The following is a 21,367-nucleotide window of genomic DNA, read 5'->3' as shown; positions in this document are numbered from 1 at the left end:
AAATTCAAAAAAAAAAAAAAAAAAAAAAAAAACAAAATAAAGAAATGAAAATTCCATTTCATTTATTTTAAATAAATGTTAAATCATAGGTGTATTTTTTAAAAATGAAAACATTGACCGATTTTATCATCTATTTATATAAATGAGAATAAAATTTTGAAATAAAAGATGACGCATAATATTGTAAAAAGCATTAAGAGATGACTGAGTTATTGGTTGTAGCGATGAAAATTTCAGCTTATTTAAAAGCAAAATAGTTCAGAAATGGAAAATGAACATAATTAATAATTCGGTACGTAAAAGACGTAAAGAACGTTAAGATATACGTTAATATAGTTTGATTGATAACCACCTGTTTGAACCTTTCAATACAAATATTGGCTATTTCTATCGATTTTGTTTAATCAAAATATTCCAAAAATGTACTCTCACAAAAAATTTAGATTATTACGGATTAAGCAGTAAACCTGTAATGTTCATAAATCGAGTGTTATATGATATGATATGAACACGAAATATTTGAGTGACATAAAGTATCGAGTATATAAATACTAGATGTAAGGTTCATATTCTTGAATTTGTATATACTATTGATATCAGTATTGACAATGTGATCCACTTATGATAATGTGATATATATATATATTCAAATGCTTAAATAGTACTCAAATATATATTCAAATAGAACTCAATTAAATATATTCAAATACTTAAATAATATTTCTGGAAATATTGAATTATTTTTTCTTATTTTAATACTTGTATTCATCTTAATGCTCAGATGTATTAATTATTAATCAAAATATCAATTCAGTAAAAATTGACAGCGAAAATATTACTTCAAATTTTTATTAACATAAAAAATGATAATAATAGTAATAATATAATTTCAATGATTGAAGTAAAATGATTAATCTAAGTAAAAGATGAATCAATCTTACAATTCAAATAAACATTGCATTTTTCAATTCTAAATATTTCTGTAAATGTTTATTCATTCTATTTATTTCTGTCTATTCAATTACTTTTTTCTAGGCAAATTTTTGTTTTCCCTTTCTTATTACCAATTCTTGAAATTATGATTTGAATATGAAAAAAAAAAAGAAAAATTCTTCTTCTCACAAAAAAATAATTTCGAATATCGATAATAATTAAAATCTTCTTTTCTTTTTTTTTTTTGTAAATTCAAAGAAAAATAATGAAAAATGAAATATCTTTTTTTCTTTTTTTTTTTTTTTTTGAGGGACAAAGAATATGAAAGAGAGGGAAGGAGGGAGAGAGAGAGAGAGAGAGGGAGAATGAGAGAGGGAGAAGAGATATACCAGAATTCGCATTATGAAAATGCTAAAGTTCATTCAAATTAACATTGAAAAGAATTTTGAAGATTTCTCGATGTCATAGTGTTTGTCTTCAATTACTTTTTGTATTAAACATATTGGCGTAACCGATGCAAAGTATGTTGTAATTTGTGTGATATTTACCATTTTGTGATGTAAAACGTTCCATCGACCTTGTTGAAATTTATTGCACGATTGAAATTTTAAAGTTATGAAGAAGTGTGAAATCCGTCAGGAAGCATACGTGAAGTAATGCGTAGACTTTGCAATTTTCCCCTTTTAAACTCTCTCTCTCTCTCTCTATTTGCATATGAAAAAAAAAAAAAAATGACAATGCCTTTTGATTATTGTTAGGGATTATAAACTATTAAAAAAATTGTTAATCTTAAATTGATAATTTTAATTTAATTTAACAGCAACAAATAATACATTGGCTTTATGCGCTACACTATTTACATGTGAAAGAATAACAGTGTTTTTTGGTTACTATTAGAAATTAAAGTTTTTTTTTTTTTTTCTCATATGCGTCTTTTTCATTTCATATGCGTAAAGATTGTATAATTTCATGCGAAAAGTTATGTGTAATACTTATTTCTATGTGATATTTGTTATTTTTATTTTTAGTATGGATGGAATCAATTTGGATGGTTTCATCTATGATTGTTCACCAAATGGTATACGATCAATTTATTGTTCTGTAATTGGTGAAGTTTGCTTAGATGAAACAACGGAAGTAATTAGCAGAAGTAGAAAGCCTAGTATTGGAATGTGGTGCAAGTTTAAGCCATTCTGCCAGGTTTGAAATGCTATTTTTTGTTTTATTTTTTCTTCTTTTCCCCCTTTTTCTAAATATCTTCCCTCCCAACTTGCTTATTATTTAGAACACTGATTTAATTTGGTTTATATGAATAAGATGAAGACTTGTCTGGAATTATCTTTTTAATTTAAAACTAACATATGTTTAAACTTTTTTCTTCACATGATTACATGTAATATCATGTTGAAATGCCAACTTTTGATATTGAATTTTAAAATTTGCTAATTAAGTTATATGTAATTTATAATTTCCAAATATGTTTTCATGTCATGCTAATTGATAAACATACTTCTCAACAATATATAATTTTTTCCTCTTCATTTCAAAAATAATTCAAAAGTCATGCTTTTTAACCAAAATTTAATGAAAATAACATATTATCAATTAGAATAATCAGTTAGAAAAAAAAAAAATTTAAAACAATTGGAATTTAGTGCAGTAATGTAGTGCAGCCGCCAGTAATTATTCATGATTTTTTTTTTTTCAGGAAAATGGAAAATGGTTTGCCCGAAAGATTATATTAATGGCACATCCACGATTGAAATGCCTTATTAGAGAGAACGAATGTATTGTTAAAGGTAAATATGTAGTGATCTAATATGAGGTACCACAGTAAATCATGGAAGTATCAGGAAGTGTTTTAATGTTTTGTCTTTATCTCTTCGTTTTTCTCATTTTTTGCTATTGTATCAAAATTAGTGAATATTTTTAGGAACAGCAGTTGTGTGCAATGTAAGCGATTGTTCTGGTTACCTGTGGAATGACTACATCGGATTAATTGCCGTCGAAGGACAGATGGTAAATCAACTGAAACCGCTAACTGCTGTTGAATTTCAAGCATTACCACTCAGGAAAAGCGGTACATCAGTGTATTTTATGGTATGTTTAATCATATGTTTCAATTGTTGGATTAATTTTGTCCATTTCAGTGAATATTTGTCGTTTTGTTGTCAAAATTTGAGTTACGAAAAATTTCCATTTCAAAGAATATACTTGAAGTTTTTCTCTTCAAGAAAAGTGTTTTTGATTTGGATTTCAGGCTAAGGAAATATGTGTTGAATCGGAAAGTGTATTTCAATCTGAAGTGCTAATTTTCACGCAAAAAGCCGAGGTAAAAGCAGATGGTCGAGTCTATGTGTCGGGTAATTTTGAGTTTCTTTGATCATACTGTGAGGTAGCTCGCATACTCATCTTATAATAGATTTTGCTATGATTATTAATATAATAAGGTTTAATTGAGTATTGGTAAACCAGTTGGTTTTCTAAAAACATTAGATTTATAATAATATTGATATCCAATGATAACAAAAAACATACAAAATTTTTAGATTGTGCTATTACTTTACTGGATATAGCATATTCTGCTGAGCCGATTATCGGTACAACAATATCGATTCTTTATTACAGAGCATACAATGATTATGCTTCTGGCATTGGTATTTATGCAACTACTGATAGTAATACTGTTGCTGGAATCGTAAGTGAATTTATATCTATTCAAAATGTACTGGACACTGCTTTTGTTACTATTAAATTGATATGTGATCTTGATGAATGCAGGATTTTACTTTTTGTATGAAATACATGGAAGTTCTGTTAAACCCACAGGATTTTCTTGTCTTTTCAATTTAATCTGATAGATTTATTTGATAGAGAGACGATTTCTTTACAACTAAACGATGTTTCGAATTATGTGCTGAATGTACAGAAGTTGAACAGTTCAGTAATGCTTGTGAAGGTAAGAAATATTGATGGAAAAGTAAAAAAAAAAAATGTTTATCTCTTATTTCTTATAGATTAGGCAAAAATCATAGATGACAGTGTTTATTTATTATTATTATCATTTAGTATTTTGCAGATCTGAATATAGTATCTGATCAGTCACTAGTTATCGTAAGTTTTATTTTTTTTTTTTTTTTTTCAAATTAAGCATAAGAATAGTGAGCTAATATTTAATAACAAGCGATACTAGTTTAGGGCTGATGTTAAACGTTATGCAATTTATTAAAATAAGTGAATTTACGATTATAGCATTTTAGCACTATTCATTTAGTGTATCCTAGAAATGTTTTCTTTCACACTTTCAATGTTGGATGAAGTGTTGAGATGCATATTTTACTTAAAAATTCTACGTAGACTGATTTTATTATATGTATTTTTATTGTAAAAAACTTTCAGCCTTTTCTGAGGAAATTGAGATAGACACAATTTTGATGAATTGCATAATGCTATTATTTATTCTCTTTTGGTGATTATGAGTTGTTTAATAAGCGAATTTGAATTTTTTTCTTAGATATTTGGGAATTTCATAGACCTTTACAATCTAAATTTTTTTTCCTTTTGATAGGACGATGAAATATCCACTATAAAAATTGATATTTCGGGGTCACCAATTAGGAACATTACCGAATTTGCGGAAAGCAACGAAAATAATGTTGGTTGAATTATTGTTAAAGAATTTGTTCTTCACCTCTGTTCGGAACACTTGTTTTTTTTGTAAAATTTTACTTTCAACTTATCAATTGCTTTTTTAATTATTATATGTTGCGGCTTATCTTCTGTTCTTATTTTAGCGTTCGACGAATACTTCGAAAATGCTTGTTTCATTATCGGATGATAGCAATTGTTCGATGAATCAAAATTTCCAGCCACTCAATTCTATCGTTCTGGACAATGAGTTGAATTCTAGTGACAAATTTCCTCTCAACTCATTTGCTGAAAAGGTTTTATTTCTAAACAGTAATAAACAGTCCTTTTGTTTCTAATTTAATAAGGTGTTTCTTATACTTTTTTTCTAACTTAACTGGATGTTTTATAGTAGGTTAAAGTAGCAGAGAGGGTGAAGGTTTGCTTGACAGGTAGCAAATAACTAAGTCTGAGATTAATAATATCATGTGAGTATGAATTTTTTGAAAATGATTGATAAAACGATTATGATTTGTGAGAGTGATCGCGAATTGGCTAGCTCCTCGAAAGATAGTGTTGCAGTTGAACCAAAAAACGAATTCATGAGGTCAAAACGAGATGGATTAGAACCGGTTTGTTTAATGAATTTTTTGTTTCTAATCAAAATTATGATGTTATCAACTTGAATTACTAAACAATCTATCCAAAAAAAAAAAAAAAAAAACGCAGACTCGGAGGTTTTGTTTGCTGTTTATTGTAATGATTATTTCCATTCATCATCTTATTACAACAAAAATATCCTTTGATAATTGTATCAAAAAATTTTTATAAAATGCAGATAATAGGCTTCAGGAAAGGTTTTGTTTTTTTCTTCTAGGAAGATGTGTGGGATGACGAATTTGTTGAACATTTAACACACAAATTAAAAGAAATGAAGGAAATTCAGGTACTTCATTCTTTTGTTAAATTCATAACTTAGAACTTTGCTGTTGAGTCTCATAAAATCACTTTGAAAATGGCTTTAATTTATTCATTTAATTGCTTTTGTTGACAATCCATGAGTTATCAAAGCTAAAATTCAGCAAAAGAAATGAAATAGCATAAATTAACTATTGAAGGATGAAAATGATGGAAAATATAACGACGTAATCGATCAGTATCAGAATGATAATGCAAGTGCTGAGGAAGAATTTCGCGATAAACTGAAGTAAATGAATATCCTAATTCCTTTTTTAATAGTTAAGCAAGCATGTTATATATCATATAAAAAATTCATTCATTCAAATTTAAATATTTACATACTGAGGGTTTCAAGAATTCTGGAAATTTCAGATTTTTATCTTTTGTTCTATTGCACGATTTCAGTGCAAGACATAATTCTAGGATTCAGTTCCAATATTTGGTTACTTTAGATATCTATCTTTTGATTATTGTATTTTATATATATATATATATATATATATATATTTATTTATTTATTTGATTATTATATTTTTAAATATATGATGGACTCTTTTAATATTGTCGAAGCAGTGAATTGTACCTATTTTTATTTTAATAAATTTCATTTTATTTAGAGATTATTCGGAGAAGGAATGTGATTCACTGCTACATGTTCAAAACATTGAAACTAAGGTTATTTTCATTTCTGTGTTTAATTTTTACTGTTTTAGTGAATACGATTTAAAATTTTGAATTTTTTTTTAATTTTAATTTTTCTTTTCTTTTTTATTTTTGGTTATTTGGTCATGCTGAAATTAGCAAACACAAAAGATGCAAATAATCTGCAGATGAGGAACAATGTTGGCTCCAGTTCACACCTCGTTATCAGCAACCAGTTAGTCTATATAAATCTTTAAATTTTACTTCAATTTTTTGATGCTCAGTTTTTTTCAGTTTTATTTACAAACATAATTTTTCTAATTTCTTCTTGCAAAAATCTTTTCTTGCTTCAGAATTATGAATGGATGGGATTCAAAATTGTCAGAAAATCTAGAAAACAACATTTCTGTCAAGAAGGTATCAGTTTTGTGGTGTTTTCGCTTTTGTTTTAAATTCAAATGTCTACCAATGACTTGATTTTTTAGAAAGAAAATCTTTAGAAATTAATATTTTAATTAATATTTTAGGATATTGGTACGTGGATCAACGAAATGGATAAACTTTGTATAAAAGTACTTTCAAATGCGCGCCTTCGTAATTTTGTAAGCGTAAATGAAAATGGTTCGTTATTTTGGCAAATTTTGGCCTACTTAAAACTTTTTCACAACAGAAAAACAGCATATCTATATCATTGTTTATTCCATTATAGCTTTTGTTAAAATTTGATATTGTCTTCTAAATAATTAGAAAGCATTATTTCAAATTATATTTCATTGATCAAGAAATTGGATGTTTCTAGCATGATAATGGTATGATAAATCTGTAGTACTAATTTTGTTGGTTCTGGAATTCTGTGAAACTTTTTCATTTGAGGTTCTTTTAGAATGAAGCGTCTATTGATTGTTAGATCTGATTTAAATTTAAAATTTCTATTTCGGAAAACTACCTAATTCTTTTCAGGAAATGCTCTTCTCCGTGATATAATGCATTATCTGAATTATCAAATAACAATGGACGAAATAAATGAAGAACTTGGAATTCCACTTTCCGAAGTGACGGTATGCTTTTAGTGATTCAAATGATTTAGCTGTTATTCATATTGCGATGAACATTCTATAGCTAAGACCTTTACTTTTTTGTTTAATTAATTATAATTACTTTTATAAAGTAAGCTATAATAAAACAAATACTGCTTTCTTTAATTCTAAAAATGGTTAAAAAATTTAGATGACTGATCTTATCTTAATACATATAATCTCACAAAGAATCTCACATAGCCACATATTTAAAATATTTGAATGAAATTAGTTAAACCTAAAATGAGAAATGAGATAGTTGTTTTTTCCAACGATCATTACGATCATTTTTGAGTCTTTTATTGGATCTTGAGCTATAAAAAAAAAAAAAAAAAATGGTGTATATAGCTTCTATTTTTGCTAATTGTTTCTTCATACTTTTCTAGATAAACCATTTGAATTTCAGTTTGCTAAAAAAAATTATCTTTTCTCCATCGTAAATGATACTACGATGATCACCTGTTTCTGATGTGTATTCCTATTAAAAAATCTTCCTTACCATATGCTCCATTCAGTGCGGTGTAATTTAAAATACTTATTTCACTTAAAGCTGCACGGGCAGAGATTTTTTTTTTTTGATTAGATTGGTGCAAAACTATTTTGTTTACGCTAGTTCATTTTTATCTTTATAAAAATGAAAGCAATTTAATGCTTTTCCTGCTTCTAGCCTGATTGTTTCAATATTGTGCACGAAGAACGAGCTCTTGCAATATGTCGAAAATTAATGAAGATGAATGGTTTTGAGCGAATTGCTAACAGTAAGATTCCAGAAATACCGGCGGAAATGGGATAATTGTCAAGAATACATAATAAATTGTTGTAGACATAATAGGTTTTTTTTTTATTTCTCGTTTTGTTTTTTTTTTTTTAGAATATATCAGTTGTCTTATTGATATTATTAGTGCGAATGCGAATTTGCTCAAAAAAAAAAACTTGCACTGTTATTCTTGTAAATACATGTATAAGAATTACTTTTAACATTTTTGTTTCTTGAAACAAATGCCTGACCCCATCAGTTACTATTTTTTACGGTTTTTTTTTTTTTTTTTTCGTCTTTTGTTCAGTTCTTTCTTTTTCTCCTTACTAAGTAGCTTCTCCGGTTGCTAAATTTCTTCTTGATATACCATTTGTGAATACTTTATTTTTTTGCTCATTTGTATTCATCATGAAATTTATAATTGTCATGGTATTAAAAATTAATGACTTAATATGTTTTATTATGTGTTACAGCCGAATATGCATGAAAATTTCAATTGGATACTTTCTGTGATTATTTTATCTACCTCTTCTTATTTTTATGACGAACGTGTTTGATATTTTTGTTGCTTTTTTAATTCTAGGATATATTTCTAAAAAAAAAAAAATGTCATATACATTTTAGTTTGCACTTATGCTTTTGTTTCTTACCAGTAACTTATTACCTAATGTTTATCTTATGCTTGTTATTGTAAACTATCAGAGTAATTTTATATAAGCAGCAAAATCTGGTGATTTTCTCGTTGAATGCAACTTGGATCAACCATAAGATATTTAAACAGTGCACATAAAATATGATTATGCTTCAAATAGTTCAACAGTCATTGACATTGATCAATTTATACTTATAGGAAAAGTTGTTAAGCAGACAACTGCTCCTACTATATTGTTGTTTGGCATTTCCAGCAAGTGACGAGATGAACAAATTGAATGGTTCATACCTCGAGACCGAATCAGTAATCGAAAAGAAATTAAAATGTATATGATACACAACAAATGTCTAATATTCTCAAAAATCTGTAAAGGATTTTCAAAAATTAACCTTGTGCTGATAATTACTACTTTGTTCTGCTACACTATAAATTGTAGCTTGCAGCAATGTCAACTGTTACTTTTGGTGACGAATTAGACTGGCGATTTGCTATATTGATTAAAACAATGATAATATTTAATGCCATTCCCGTTCTATTGTTATCACTATATATTATCATATCAAGCATTGTCATTTATTCGTCAGCTGCTCTTGTACAACGTAAGTCTCTTGCATTTTTCTTTTTTTAAATATCTGTCCTAATTACTCGGCTTATAATTAACCAACATATTTGCATCATTGTCAATTATCAAATTTTCGCCGTAATTGTAGATGAAATTGGCTTTTACAAAAATGCTAGCAATATTTAATCGTCAAATAATTTATCAGTGGTAGGAGATATAATTACTTAAAATTTTCAACGCTACCATACTTAGACCATCATTTAACTATCCTCTAACTCTGTATCTAAGATTAATGAATTGGTTTTTGAAATGAACTCTTCACACTTTGCTTTTGTTTCAGTCACCTCATTCCTCTTTGGATTAGCGATATTTGCGCCAATTATGTTATTCTCTTCACTGAGTGCACTTATCGTTAGTCTTATTATCATTACTTCGCGACGAATTTTCATTAAGGAAAATGTACGACCATTTTCGAGTCTTGGAAGCTATCATGAACAACTGAAAATGGAATAAAATGTATTTTTTCCTTTCTCAATCTTGCTCTATCTCACTGCCGAAAAGTCTTTTGGACAATTACATTTGAAGAATATTCTTATCAAAAAAAAAAAAAAAAAAAAACGTTAAATTAAGGAAGTAATTTTCATTTTCTAATAAGTTGATACAAGATTTTGTAGTATTTTACATTCAACTGAACATAGGAATAATTTCTCATATATATATTTATTTTCACAGATAAAAATTTGTTATTCATTTGAAAATTTATCACAAAAATTTGTTGAATTTTTTCATTCTAAAAATAAAATTGTAATGTGTTTTAAATACAAATAAACCAAACAAATAAGAAATTATTTAACCAATAGAAAATGCTAAAAGGAAATAAAAAATTGTCTGGCAAAAAAAAAAAGTGAAACAAAAAAAAAAAAAAGAAATGGTCGATTTCCTTATATCATTGTAAACAAATATATATCAAACTTTGACTGTTGCATTTATCGACAGTTAATGTTGCATCATTTCAACATTTATTAGCAGCTAAGAAGCTCCGCTCTAATTTATTTTCAAATTTTTGCAAAATTTTATGTAAATAAATAATTGAAATAGTTAGATATATTCAAATGTAAAATTTGAAGTGCGAAATAATATATTCAAAAATAAAATCGAATAAACTAAAAAAAAATGACAGCTAATATTTGTATTAATCTTTTTACTTATTCTAATCATATGACAGAGAATTGACTAATTAGAGTAAAAAAGTCAGTAATCAGTTAATTATCGATTTCATTTATTGAAATTGTTAAGGAGGAAAATATATGTATGCCAAAAGTATATGTCTCGAAAGAAAGAACAAAAAAAAAAAAAAAAAAGTAAAAAGATATTTGTGTGGCAGGAATTTGGAATTTGATGGATAATTAGATCAAAGAAACATGCTAGTGGAAATGTTTATTATTATCATACATCGGTTTACTTATCACTCCCTTATCGTTTTTTGTGAGACGAGAAGAAAAGATAGAGAAAATATGCTCAGAAATCATTTTTTCAGGATGATCGCCTACATAAGTTTTAGTTTAAAAATAAGCCCTGATTTTCATCAGAACAAGCAAATAAATTTCCATAACAAAATTTTTTTCATAGCAAAATAAACAGGTGCTATTGCTGTTTTGCGTGTAGATTTTAATCAATTTTCAAAGCTAACATCAAACTCTGAACGTTTAGATTTAAATTTCGAATTTATCACATTTGATACTCAAATAAAAATTAAATTTCCTTTGCATTGTTCAATTAGCAGATAATTTGAACAAAAAAATTTTGTATAATCTGTGAGAAGCAAAATTTTAGAAATCAATTAGGAAATGTAAAAGTGAAAAAAATGAAGGAATTATGAAGGAAAGCATTCGAAAATGGAAAGAAAAAATCACAGTTGTTTTTACATTATTGATGCATAATAATTAGTAATAAAGTATAAAATTTCCACTCAGTTTTATAGGCAAAATATTCAATATTTAAAAAAATGAAAAAGTCGAAGTTTTTAAATTTAAACAAAATCTTTGCTAAACTTTTTCAAATTTTTTTATGGTTTTCTTGAGTTAAATAAACAATCTTCAAATGTATTCATAAAACCTATCATTAAAAAAAAAAAAGTTAAACCAACTATTTGTTATTGAATTTCGAATGGCTCGAAAAATTTTCAAAAAGCAACCACCAGATAATATTTAGACATCAAATTGAAATCGAAGAAAAAAAAGAGAAATTATTTAATAAACATAGCCTAAATTAGACATAACTGCATTTTATTTGCTGAAAATTTTTTAAGAGAAAAGAAAAAGCAGAATAGAATTTCCATTGACTGAGGTAAATTTAATAAATAGCTTTCAAATTTCAATAATCAACAAATGTTTTCAGTAGCATCTGAGATCAGTTAAAACGATTTGAAATATTAGTATTTAATTCTTTCAATCTGTTGTTATCGCTTCAGGAAACATTAAATTAATTTATCTGGTTTAAAACTGACTCAAAATTAACATATCAATTTATCTGATACGCAGGAGCTGATTAAATGTTATCAAGGAAGAGTAAGAAGATAAAAGGACTGAAAAGCTATTATTAGCAATTAACGAATCATGAATTTACACTGAAGACGAATTTTGAACTCTTAAATTTAAAAATAAAAAAGCCATTTGTAGAGGAAAATTTTTTAAGCTTTGAGTGACCAATAAAAAATATCAATTTTGATTCGAAAATTAAATAAAACGAAAATGTTGTTGCAACAATAGCGCAGTACAGGTAAATGCATGCATGCATGCATTTACCTGTACTGCAGTTATTTAAAACTATACAGTAAAGCACAATAAGCACATGGAAATTAATTTATTTCCAAAAAAAAAAAATTCAATATTTTCACTAAATTTCTAATGATTTCTCATCCATTATTTTATTATTATTATCATCAAAGCTTCATTAAAAGATCGTTTTGAAATAAGAAGCAAAAATTATAAAATATCAATGAGCCAATTCATCCAAAAAATGCTGATCATATCAATTCACCTGCTGATTGATCTAATAAAGGAAATATTTTTTTTTGATAAACATAAATAATAAAATTTAAACTAACAAAATTTAAATTGCTATCAAAAAAGACACTGGAAAATCATATCTTCATGCATTTAATATGAAAATTGATTATTATTGTAAAGCAAAAATTATTGTTTGTTTTCATTGAAGAAATCATCAGAAATTATGTGTAAGTGAAAGATCGATCATTCGATCAATCAATAATCGATCAATAATATTAAATCACTATTCGGTACATCACTTATTCTCGAATTGTGTCTTGCAACTTTTATTGTTTTGTTTTGTTTTTGTTTTTTTTTTTTTCAAATTGTAAGACAAATGGTCGGTTTGAATTTAACTTCCTTGGTTAATTCAAGTTACTCTCGAAAGATTCCTCATCGATTTAATTAGAATGATTTCAAATGCAATTATAATCTTTTACAAGTAGCCAAAAATAATTGAAGATTAATCGCTTTTCCTTACAAATATCATTTCATCGCATACTCCTGAATGCTTAATCTCATGAAAATCTCGCAATGGAATGATTAACTTAATATTGAATGAATAAAAAAAAAAAATCTAAATTGGCAGAAATTGTTAAAATTATCATCGACTTTTTAAAATCTTTTTGTTTCAATGCAGTAAATTTTCATTTTCATTTTTTAATCATTCGACGAATTGAAAAAGAAATTCAAAAAGATTCAATGTGAATGTAAATTGCAGTAAATCATTTGAATTGAGGCAAATATATGAAGTTATATCTATTCAAACCAATAACAAAAAACAAAAAATCAAATGAAAAGCTATGAAATATCAAAATTAACAAATTCAATTTTTCATCATAACATTCGTCTAATAATTAATGATTGATATGAATTACTTGCATTTTCAGATATTTAGATTATCACAGAATGGAAAACATTTTACATCATATAGCTTTTTGAATTTGTTGGATATATTTGATCGACTAAACATCACAAAGTCATTTCTCTTCTATTTCTCAATTCTTCTAGTAATTCCTAATTCTTTTTTTGTTTGCAAGAATGTTCAGGAATATGCAAGAAATTCAAGTAATTGTGCCATTAGATATTGCGATGATTGATAAGGTGATAATCTGTATTGTAATGGGTGGTTACAATGATAATTAGATGTGATAACTAGTAGGTACGGTGATAGCCTGCATTGTAATGAATGGTAGATACAGTGATAACTGATAAGTATGGTGATAACTGCATTGTAATGGATGGTAGATACAGTGATAACTGGTAAGTATGATGATAACTGCATTGTAATGGATGGTAGATACAGTGATAACTGGTAAGTATGGTGATAACTGCATTGTAATGGATGGTAGATACAGTGATAACTGGTAAGTATGGTGATAACTGCATTGTAATGGATGGTAGGTACAGTGATAACTGGTAAGTATGGTGATAACCTGTATTGTAATGGATGATAGGTACAGTGATAACTAATATTGTACAGTGATAACTGGTAAGTATGGTGATAACCTGTATTGTAATGGATGATAGGTACAGTGATAACTAATATTGTGATGTGATAACTGGTAGGTACGGTGATAACTTGTATTGTAATAGATAGGTACAGTGATAACTAATATTGTGATGTGATAACTGGTAGGTACGGTGATAACTTGTATTGTAATAGATAGGTACAGTGATAACTAGTATTGTGATGTGATAACTGGTAGGTACGGTGATAACTTGTATTGTAATAGATAGGTACAGTGATAACTAATATTGTGATGTGATAACTGGTAGGTACGGTGATAACTTGTATTGTAATAGATAGGTACAGTGATAACTAATATTGTGATGTGATAACTGGTAGGTACGGTGATAACTTGTATTGTAATAGATAGGTACAGTGATAACTAGTATTGTGATGTGATAAATGGTAAGTGCAGTGATAACCTGTATTGCAATGAATGAGTGCGGTGATAAGTGATGTTGTGACAAATAGATGTGATGACATTATCAACTGTCACACCATATATTAACCATATAAAAATATTGCTAAAAGTTGTGATTTTGTTAAAAATTACAAATTAATTACTTCTACACTTTTCATTTTGTTTTTCAAAATTTAACAAACGATTTTTCTTTTCTTATCATTTAACATGCAAAAATTTCTATCGTACTCTTCTTTTTACTTGTTAAATTTCTAACTGAAATGCTTTGATAACATTTGATAACGATTTATTCCCTTTCCTGTTATCACGATTGATGGCCAAATCATGCAACTGTACTTCTCCGTTACTGAAACCGATTGCCTGAAAATATGAAAACTGATGTATTTTTTTTTTTCAAAATGTTCGCTAAAGATAGATTTTTAAAAATAGTGATTTTCAAAATGTTATTAATATAACTTCGTTACAAACCAAAAGATTTGTATATGAATTGCTTGAGGAAGTGATTTGTAATTCAGCTTTTGTTATCACCAAGTCATCTTTCAAATTTAGATCATCCATATATTCCGGTTTCTTACTTTTGGTTAAATCCCATACTAGTAATAAACCATGACTATGAATTGTGTAGAATAAGGATGGATTACTAAAAGAATTAAGAAATTAACGGTGGCATTATTAGATGAGAAATATTTTATTTCAAATTTCAAATGTAGTTTTAGAACAATTCAAAAATTTTAATTTTTTTTTTTGAATTTATTAAAAGTTCACAATTTATTGCATATATTTTTTATCATCAAAAATAAGGAGAACATTATTGATTTTAATTTTGATGATAAAATGGAAACGAAAGAAGCCTTGGCGAGAAGAGTACTCGTAGCAATGATTGCTGTGCTTGTTTTGAAGATTCAAAAGTTAAAATCGGTTGTGCATTAGAAATTTCATATAATGATATGTGACCACTCGAGAATCCAACCTAATTAACCATATGAATATAAAAAAGTATAAAAATATAATTAAATTTAAATAAATAGCAAAAAATATAAAAATTAAATTTAAATAAATTGAAAATTAATGATTATATAAAGTAAAATGTTAGGCGAGGAATTTATAAGTTAAAGATATGATTAAAATCATTAATAATGAGAAAAATTTTAAGAAAATTGCAAATAAAATACCAAAAAGAAGGTTGATTCCAAAGAAAAACTAATACATATCACCTCTGTTGCCAAATCTAAAAATTTGCACTTTTTTTTTTTTTATTATAAGAAGCAAATAATAACAAAATTTCACATAAATTTTCAAAAATTACCAACCACTATAAAAATACTTTCATAACTTTAAAAAAAAAAAAATATTAAAAAAATTTAATAGCAAAATAATAAATTCATTGACATTAGCAAAATTAAATGAAAATTAGAAAATAGAAATAAAAAAACAAAATTAAAAATTAAAAAGGAAATTTAAACGAAATAAAAATTTTTAACAACCGAAATCATTTCGATATATTCGTGGACCAATTAATTTGATTGCTTTGTTTGAAATGAAATTGATGATAATGCCACGACTTGTACCAAGAAAAAATTGTGCTGGATTGATTGGTACCATTACCATACAATTAACAGTCATCTTCCGTGATGAATTTAAATTACTTTGAAAGTAAAAAATTAAATTTAAAATATTTTTTTTTTTTTTTTTAAAAAAAAGAACTGTGAGAAATTGTAATTATTCTCATTGGATAATTTTATCATCACAGATGCAAAAAGAGCAAAAATATTTGACATAACCAAATTTTGTGGTTTTGGTTTACAAACAAATAAAAATTCGTTCGTACAACTCTAATTTTTTTTTCATTCAGTTTCTGTTAATAAAACTACTAAAATTTGAAATACTTCAAGTTTAAACTCGCAAAAGATAAAATATTAAAAAAAAAAAAAAAAAAAAAAAAAAAAAAAAAAAAAAAGGCTTAAACAACAAAATAACCTGAAATGGATTCTATCAGGTCGTATTATCGACGTTTGCGCCATTTTTAATTGTGCACCAGGTCGTAAACCAAGATCATGATCATTTATTCGAATTGACTCTTCATTAATTATTGTCCATATGATAACAATGCCAGCTTCGTTAACACTAACAATTTGATATGTTTCTGAACTGAAATTTAAATTTTGAAACGAATACTAATGCTAGTTTTGAAATTATTATAATTGCAAAAATTGTAAATGATCATTTTGTAAATATTTTAAAATGCACAAAGTTCACTAAAAACTAACGACAAAAATTAATTAATTAATTAATCACCTGTTTATGTTAGAAGGAATATTGCTAATTGCAACAATAGCAAATTGATTGTCCTCCTCAAATGCTTTCTTATTGAAAGCCTTAAAGGAAGTATCATAAGCTGCCGTCCTTAACGGATACATTTCACCGTTTTGATGCCATCGTAATTTGTTTGTAAACAATGAATTTTGTTCTCTGAGATCGTATGCCATACAACTACCATCATTCTATATTATCAAAAGATAAAAAAATTATTTTTCATTAATTAATTAATTTGCATAAATTAGGAAAAGCAAAGTTAAAATGGAGAAAAAAATGTATTGATTGCTATAATTTCATTTGTTCATAAAATTATCAGATTAATGAAATTATAAATCTTTTAAATTAAATCTATAAAAAGAAAAAAGAAAAAAAAAAAACAAATATAAAATCAGAATATCTCTAAAATATATATCAAATTGAAATCTTATTTTGTTTAATTAAACTTTTAGCAAAATTACGTACAAATTTAAATATCATGATTACAAGTAAATAATATTTTAATTAAATACAAAATCTTTTGGTACAGAACTAAGCGGTAACTTTTTCATCTTTCTATGCTTTCTAGAAATTTTTTTTTTTTGAATTTCATTTGAATTAGATTAGTTTTGCTGTATCAAATTAAAAAAAGATTATTTCTTAAGTATAATTAAATATGAAATAATAATCTAACTTGCCAGGCCAACAAACACAGCACTGATTCCATCCGGTGATGTACAAAGACATTTTACTTCATTTTCACAAAGTAAAATTCTGAAAGTTTTAATTAATTTAAAAAAATAAAAAAAAAATTTGAACAAATCAACAAATTTGCTACAAACAACAATTGTTTATTGGCTTATTAAAATAATTCAATTAGGTTCAAAATTACTCTCGTTTAATTTATAATTAATTAATGATGCTACTTTTGAGGAATATTTGGTTTATAAATATCGAATTCAATAATAATATTCCGATTGATCATATCATCATTTGAAGTTTGTTCAATATAAAATGCCACAAACAAATGATTCTCCCAGTGAAATATACTTGTAATTTTAGCAGCTGAAAATTATACTCAAATTTTGACATTTATTTTATTAATTATTTCATTTATTTACTAATTATTTCCAAATATAATTATTTAACAATGAAATTTTTATTGTTTGAGGTAAGAATAAAGATGAAATATTTTAGCTTTAATATATGGTCTAATTCATTTTGTCTTAGTTAAATTTTAAAATGGAAATTTTTTTTTTTTTTTTTTGCATTTTTAAAAAAGAAAAAGAAAACTTACAATTTATAAAGTCACCCAATAAAAATTTGCTATAACCTGTGCTAAATTTAAATGACGACGTACGGTATTCTAATGATAGTTTAGCTGTACAATTTGATGATGATTGCATTATATCAATAAAAACCTACAAAAGAAGCTAACAGATTAAATGATAAATTAAAAAATATGAATAAAATTAACTAAATTACTAAATTAATACATATAAAATTAAATTTATTAAGTTGAATGAGTGACAATTTATCGCATTTTTTTCAGCTTAATTAATTAGTATTGTATGAGATAAAAATGAAACTTTTAGCTTTATGCAAATATTTGAAAATAAAATTTTTGGCTGTTTTATTTTTTTTAAGTAAGCAAAAGATTTTAGCTGTAAATTTTGCAATTAAATTTACAATTAATTTTTTTTCTTCTTTTTTTTCTAGCCAATAAATTAGTTATAGAGCAATTATTGTTTCATTTAAAATTTTACTCATTTGTAATTACTATAATATAACTGTTAGTTCATCAATATTTAAAAAAGAGAAATCACCTGTCCAGCAATAGAAATAAACTTCCGAAATTTTTCCATTTCAAAATGGCCGATTTTAAAAAAGTTAATTTCAGAATCATCAATATCAAAATGTTTGTGATAATCGATATCATTCGAAATACTCACTACACCGCAATCTTGATGATCTAAATCAATCAAATAATTTTTTTTTTTTGTTTTTTTTTAAACATATACATACATTTATCGTAGTAAATTTGTAGAAGTCTAAAAAGTTTAATCGATTGATTAGAACGATTTTAAAAAATTTGTTGGAATTGAGTTATTTATTTAACTAGCTGTGACAATCTTAGTCACCTTTGATATATTTTTTCATTTTTTTTTTTGTTTTTTTTTAATTCTTGACATTAGCAATCCTTAGATTTATATAAACAATAAACCATAACAATAATTGTATTATCTCATGAAAATAAATGACCTATGAACTCATCCAAAAATACCTGAATATGGAATTTGTGTCCATACTGTCTCCTTGTCCACTTCTTCTGTTTGTACATAACAATTCAAGTCATCATCACCTGTTTGTGTTTGCACCTGCAAATTTACATTCAGAAAATACAATGCATCAAATAAATTGCCAAATAATTTTTACTATAATTTTTAGCTTTTCCTTAATTAGTTTAGAGTTGCTAAGATTTTACAAAAATTATTAACATTAGTCAATCATGCTATCAAATTAGTTAAATTAATTTATCAAATTTTGAGAAAAATATTGCTGTTTTATTTTACTTGATAGATTTTTTTTATTTTTTTTTTTTACAATATATTGCATCATATAAGAATTTCTCTTTTTAATTCTGTCCAAAATAAAGAAATTTGTAAAATCAAATATGAATAAATCATAAATTTAGTAAATTGTGGATGATGTAAAATTTTATTTTTTTATATATTACTAAGATTATTTATTTTTGAATTATATACCTGAGTGTAATTGGTATTACCAAACATTTGCGCATAAAAATCATGCGCGCAAATTCGATGATGATCCAATAAATCAAATTGCACAATTTCCATTCCTATTTAAAAATATATTTTAAATAAATTCTTTGCAAAAATTTTTCCACTTTTTTTCTCACTTTCTGAAATGAAATTGTTTGAAATGAGACATTGAATATTATTATCAAATTATTAAAATGTTATCATTAAAATTGCCACCAAATTAAATTATCATTAAAAATTATACCAATTAAATTTTTGAGCATTTTATATCGTCGTTCAACCTCAGAAATTTTTTCCCAATTTATTGTTGTAGCATTTGTAAAATCAATTTTTCGCTGTGTCAAATCAGAAGAATGCGTGAATTGTGGCTGTAAAAATGTTTTAATTGTCATCATGTTTGATTAGAAATTTGAAACTTTGAATTTTGAAAAAACTTTGATCATTTAATTACATCAAAGTATTTTATAGACACTTTTTTTTTTTTTTTGAAAGATGATTGAATTAATTGAATTAATTTTGATTTTCAATTGAAATTAATTAATTTTATTTATTAATTGGCAAGTTTAAAATTCTATTTGAACATACATTTCGACAATTTTAATCAAAATTTTTCTTCTTACTTTTTACTTTTTTTTTTTCTTTTTTTTTTTTTTTTACTTTGATTTAAACAAAATGTATGATTTTTCTGTGGAAGAGATTAAATGAATGAATAAAAAATGTATTTGATGAATTAGTCTGAAATATTTTTTGCGATTAATTGAACATCCCTTTTATTTTTTAACATTATCAATAAAACATTGGAAATTAGAATCACTCATTAACTGATTAATTATGCTAAGTTATCATTTAAATTATCATTTAATTTCAATATCAAAGCATTTTATAGACATGTTTTTTTCTTTAAATACATTAGTTTATATTAATATATTCTAAAGATTTCTGTTCGAATTAATTAATTTTACTAATTGTCAAGTTTCAATTCTATCTGTCAATTGCTTCTCGACAATTTTTATCAATATTCTTTCCCTAAAATTTAAATAGAAAAATTTAGTGTAGTGTTAGAAATTAACCTGTGAGTTATCAGATTGTTGATGATTCATTATACGACGTAGCAAAGGTGAATTGTCATACGATTCGTTGTTTACTATCTTATCGGATCTACCGATATTACTTTTTTCCGTACTACTTTCTCGATCTGAACTTTCGCTTTTATTATTATCAGTTTCAGTGTCCTCCTCAAAATCATCTGAATAATCTTCGAAATCATCCTGAAATAGTTGCAAATATTTCATCAAATCTTTCTCTTAGCATATTCTTTAGTTATTTCAAATAAAATTGTCCTTAATTACTCTCAAAAAAAAAAAAAAAAATCAGTAATTTATTTATGAAAAACTCTATTCAATTTATCAAATTATTCCATTTTCTCCTTTACATTCCCTCTCGTATTGTTTCATTTAGTTAACATTTCTATTTAAATTAAAATATAATAAAAATTCCAGTGCTTATTTCTATAAAATCTATTCTATTAGCAATTATAACAAGTTCAAATTCAAAAATCAAAATTCAAAAAAAAAAAAAAATTTGATACGTATTCGAAAATACTTTCTTCATAGTTATATTCATCGATATGACTTGAAGACGCTGGCAAAACTTTTGGTATTGGAAAACATTCCGGAAGTAGCATTTTGGATCTTTTCAAATTTTGATAATTCAACTTTGAACTTTTTGCAGCTACCAATAATCGTCCATTTTTATCAATTGAATTGTCGATGATATGATTACTAGAATTTTTATCACTTCGTATTTTTCGCATTTTGTCGCTATTACTTTCTGGAATATCTTTTGCATTTAATCGTTGTACCTTTTCACCGCTATCTTTTGCAGACTTCAATCTTTCCATTTTATCGATAGCAAATTTTTCCGGATACTGTTTTGGAATATTTGTTGAATTTAGTTTTAAAATTTTACTACTACTAGATGATAATGGTTGTCGTAGTTTATCGATTGAATTAGATAAATGTACACTTCGTTGTTCCATTTTTCGTTCATTTTTCTTCTTTAATCTTTGAAATTCCTAAATTTAAAATATCTTAATTGAAATATTT

At 25.7% G+C, this 21,367-nt stretch overlaps 3 protein-coding genes across 5 annotated transcripts; 2 read left to right on the top strand and 1 right to left on the bottom strand.

Annotated features, from left to right (window-relative positions):
• Positions 1-1,962: 1,962 nt before the first annotated feature.
• Bm9856 (Uncharacterized protein) lies at positions 1,963-8,031 on the top strand (the record flags this gene model as incomplete). The annotated part of the gene is made up of 18 exons (XM_043076186.1): positions 1,963-2,133; positions 2,642-2,732; positions 2,867-3,033; positions 3,194-3,296; positions 3,483-3,631; positions 3,808-3,892; positions 4,013-4,047; positions 4,502-4,588; positions 4,728-4,877; positions 5,100-5,192; positions 5,438-5,506; positions 5,679-5,767; positions 6,138-6,195; positions 6,351-6,397; positions 6,516-6,579; positions 6,690-6,783; positions 7,123-7,220; positions 7,906-8,031. 18 exons carry the CDS (start codon positions 1,963-1,965, stop codon positions 8,029-8,031), a joined length of 1,776 nt encoding a protein of 591 aa, XP_042932120.1.
• Positions 8,032-8,911: 880 nt separating this feature from the next.
• On the top strand, positions 8,912-9,722 carry Bm1314 (Uncharacterized protein; the record flags this gene model as incomplete). 2 transcript variants are annotated; one of them, XM_043076184.1, is made up of 3 exons in its annotated part: positions 8,912-8,972; positions 9,091-9,246; positions 9,550-9,722. In XM_043076184.1, 3 exons carry the CDS (start codon positions 8,912-8,914, stop codon positions 9,720-9,722), a joined length of 390 nt encoding a protein of 129 aa, XP_042932118.1. The 2 variants fall into 2 exon arrangements, with proteins under 2 accessions (XP_042932118.1, XP_042932119.1); XM_043076185.1 differs by lacking the exon at positions 8,912-8,972 and having other exon boundaries at positions 9,093-9,246.
• Positions 9,723-14,430: 4,708 nt separating this feature from the next.
• Positions 14,431-21,300, bottom strand: Bm9855 (Uncharacterized protein; the record flags this gene model as incomplete). 2 transcript variants are annotated; one of them, XM_043076183.1, is made up of 17 exons in its annotated part: positions 14,431-14,547; positions 14,656-14,827; positions 15,039-15,157; positions 15,360-15,415; positions 15,672-15,832; positions 16,165-16,335; positions 16,483-16,688; positions 17,178-17,253; positions 17,406-17,544; positions 17,777-17,900; positions 18,306-18,451; positions 18,764-18,857; positions 19,245-19,339; positions 19,507-19,630; positions 20,333-20,530; positions 20,869-21,092; positions 21,231-21,300. In XM_043076183.1, the coding sequence occupies 17 exons, from the start codon at positions 21,298-21,300 to the stop codon at positions 14,431-14,433; spliced, it is 2,292 nt and encodes a 763-aa protein (XP_042932117.1). The 2 variants fall into 2 exon arrangements, with proteins under 2 accessions (XP_042932117.1, XP_042932116.1); XM_043076182.1 differs by lacking the exons at positions 14,656-14,827; positions 15,039-15,157.
• Between the last annotated feature and the right edge of the window lie 67 nt (positions 21,301-21,367).

The sequence above is a fragment of the Brugia malayi genome (genome assembly GCF_000002995.4).
Source record: "Brugia malayi strain FR3 genome assembly, contig: Bm_v4_Chr1_scaffold_001, whole genome shotgun sequence".
NCBI lineage: Eukaryota > Metazoa > Nematoda > Chromadorea > Rhabditida > Onchocercidae > Brugia > Brugia malayi.
This window is presented reverse-complemented; position numbering and strand designations above follow the sequence as displayed.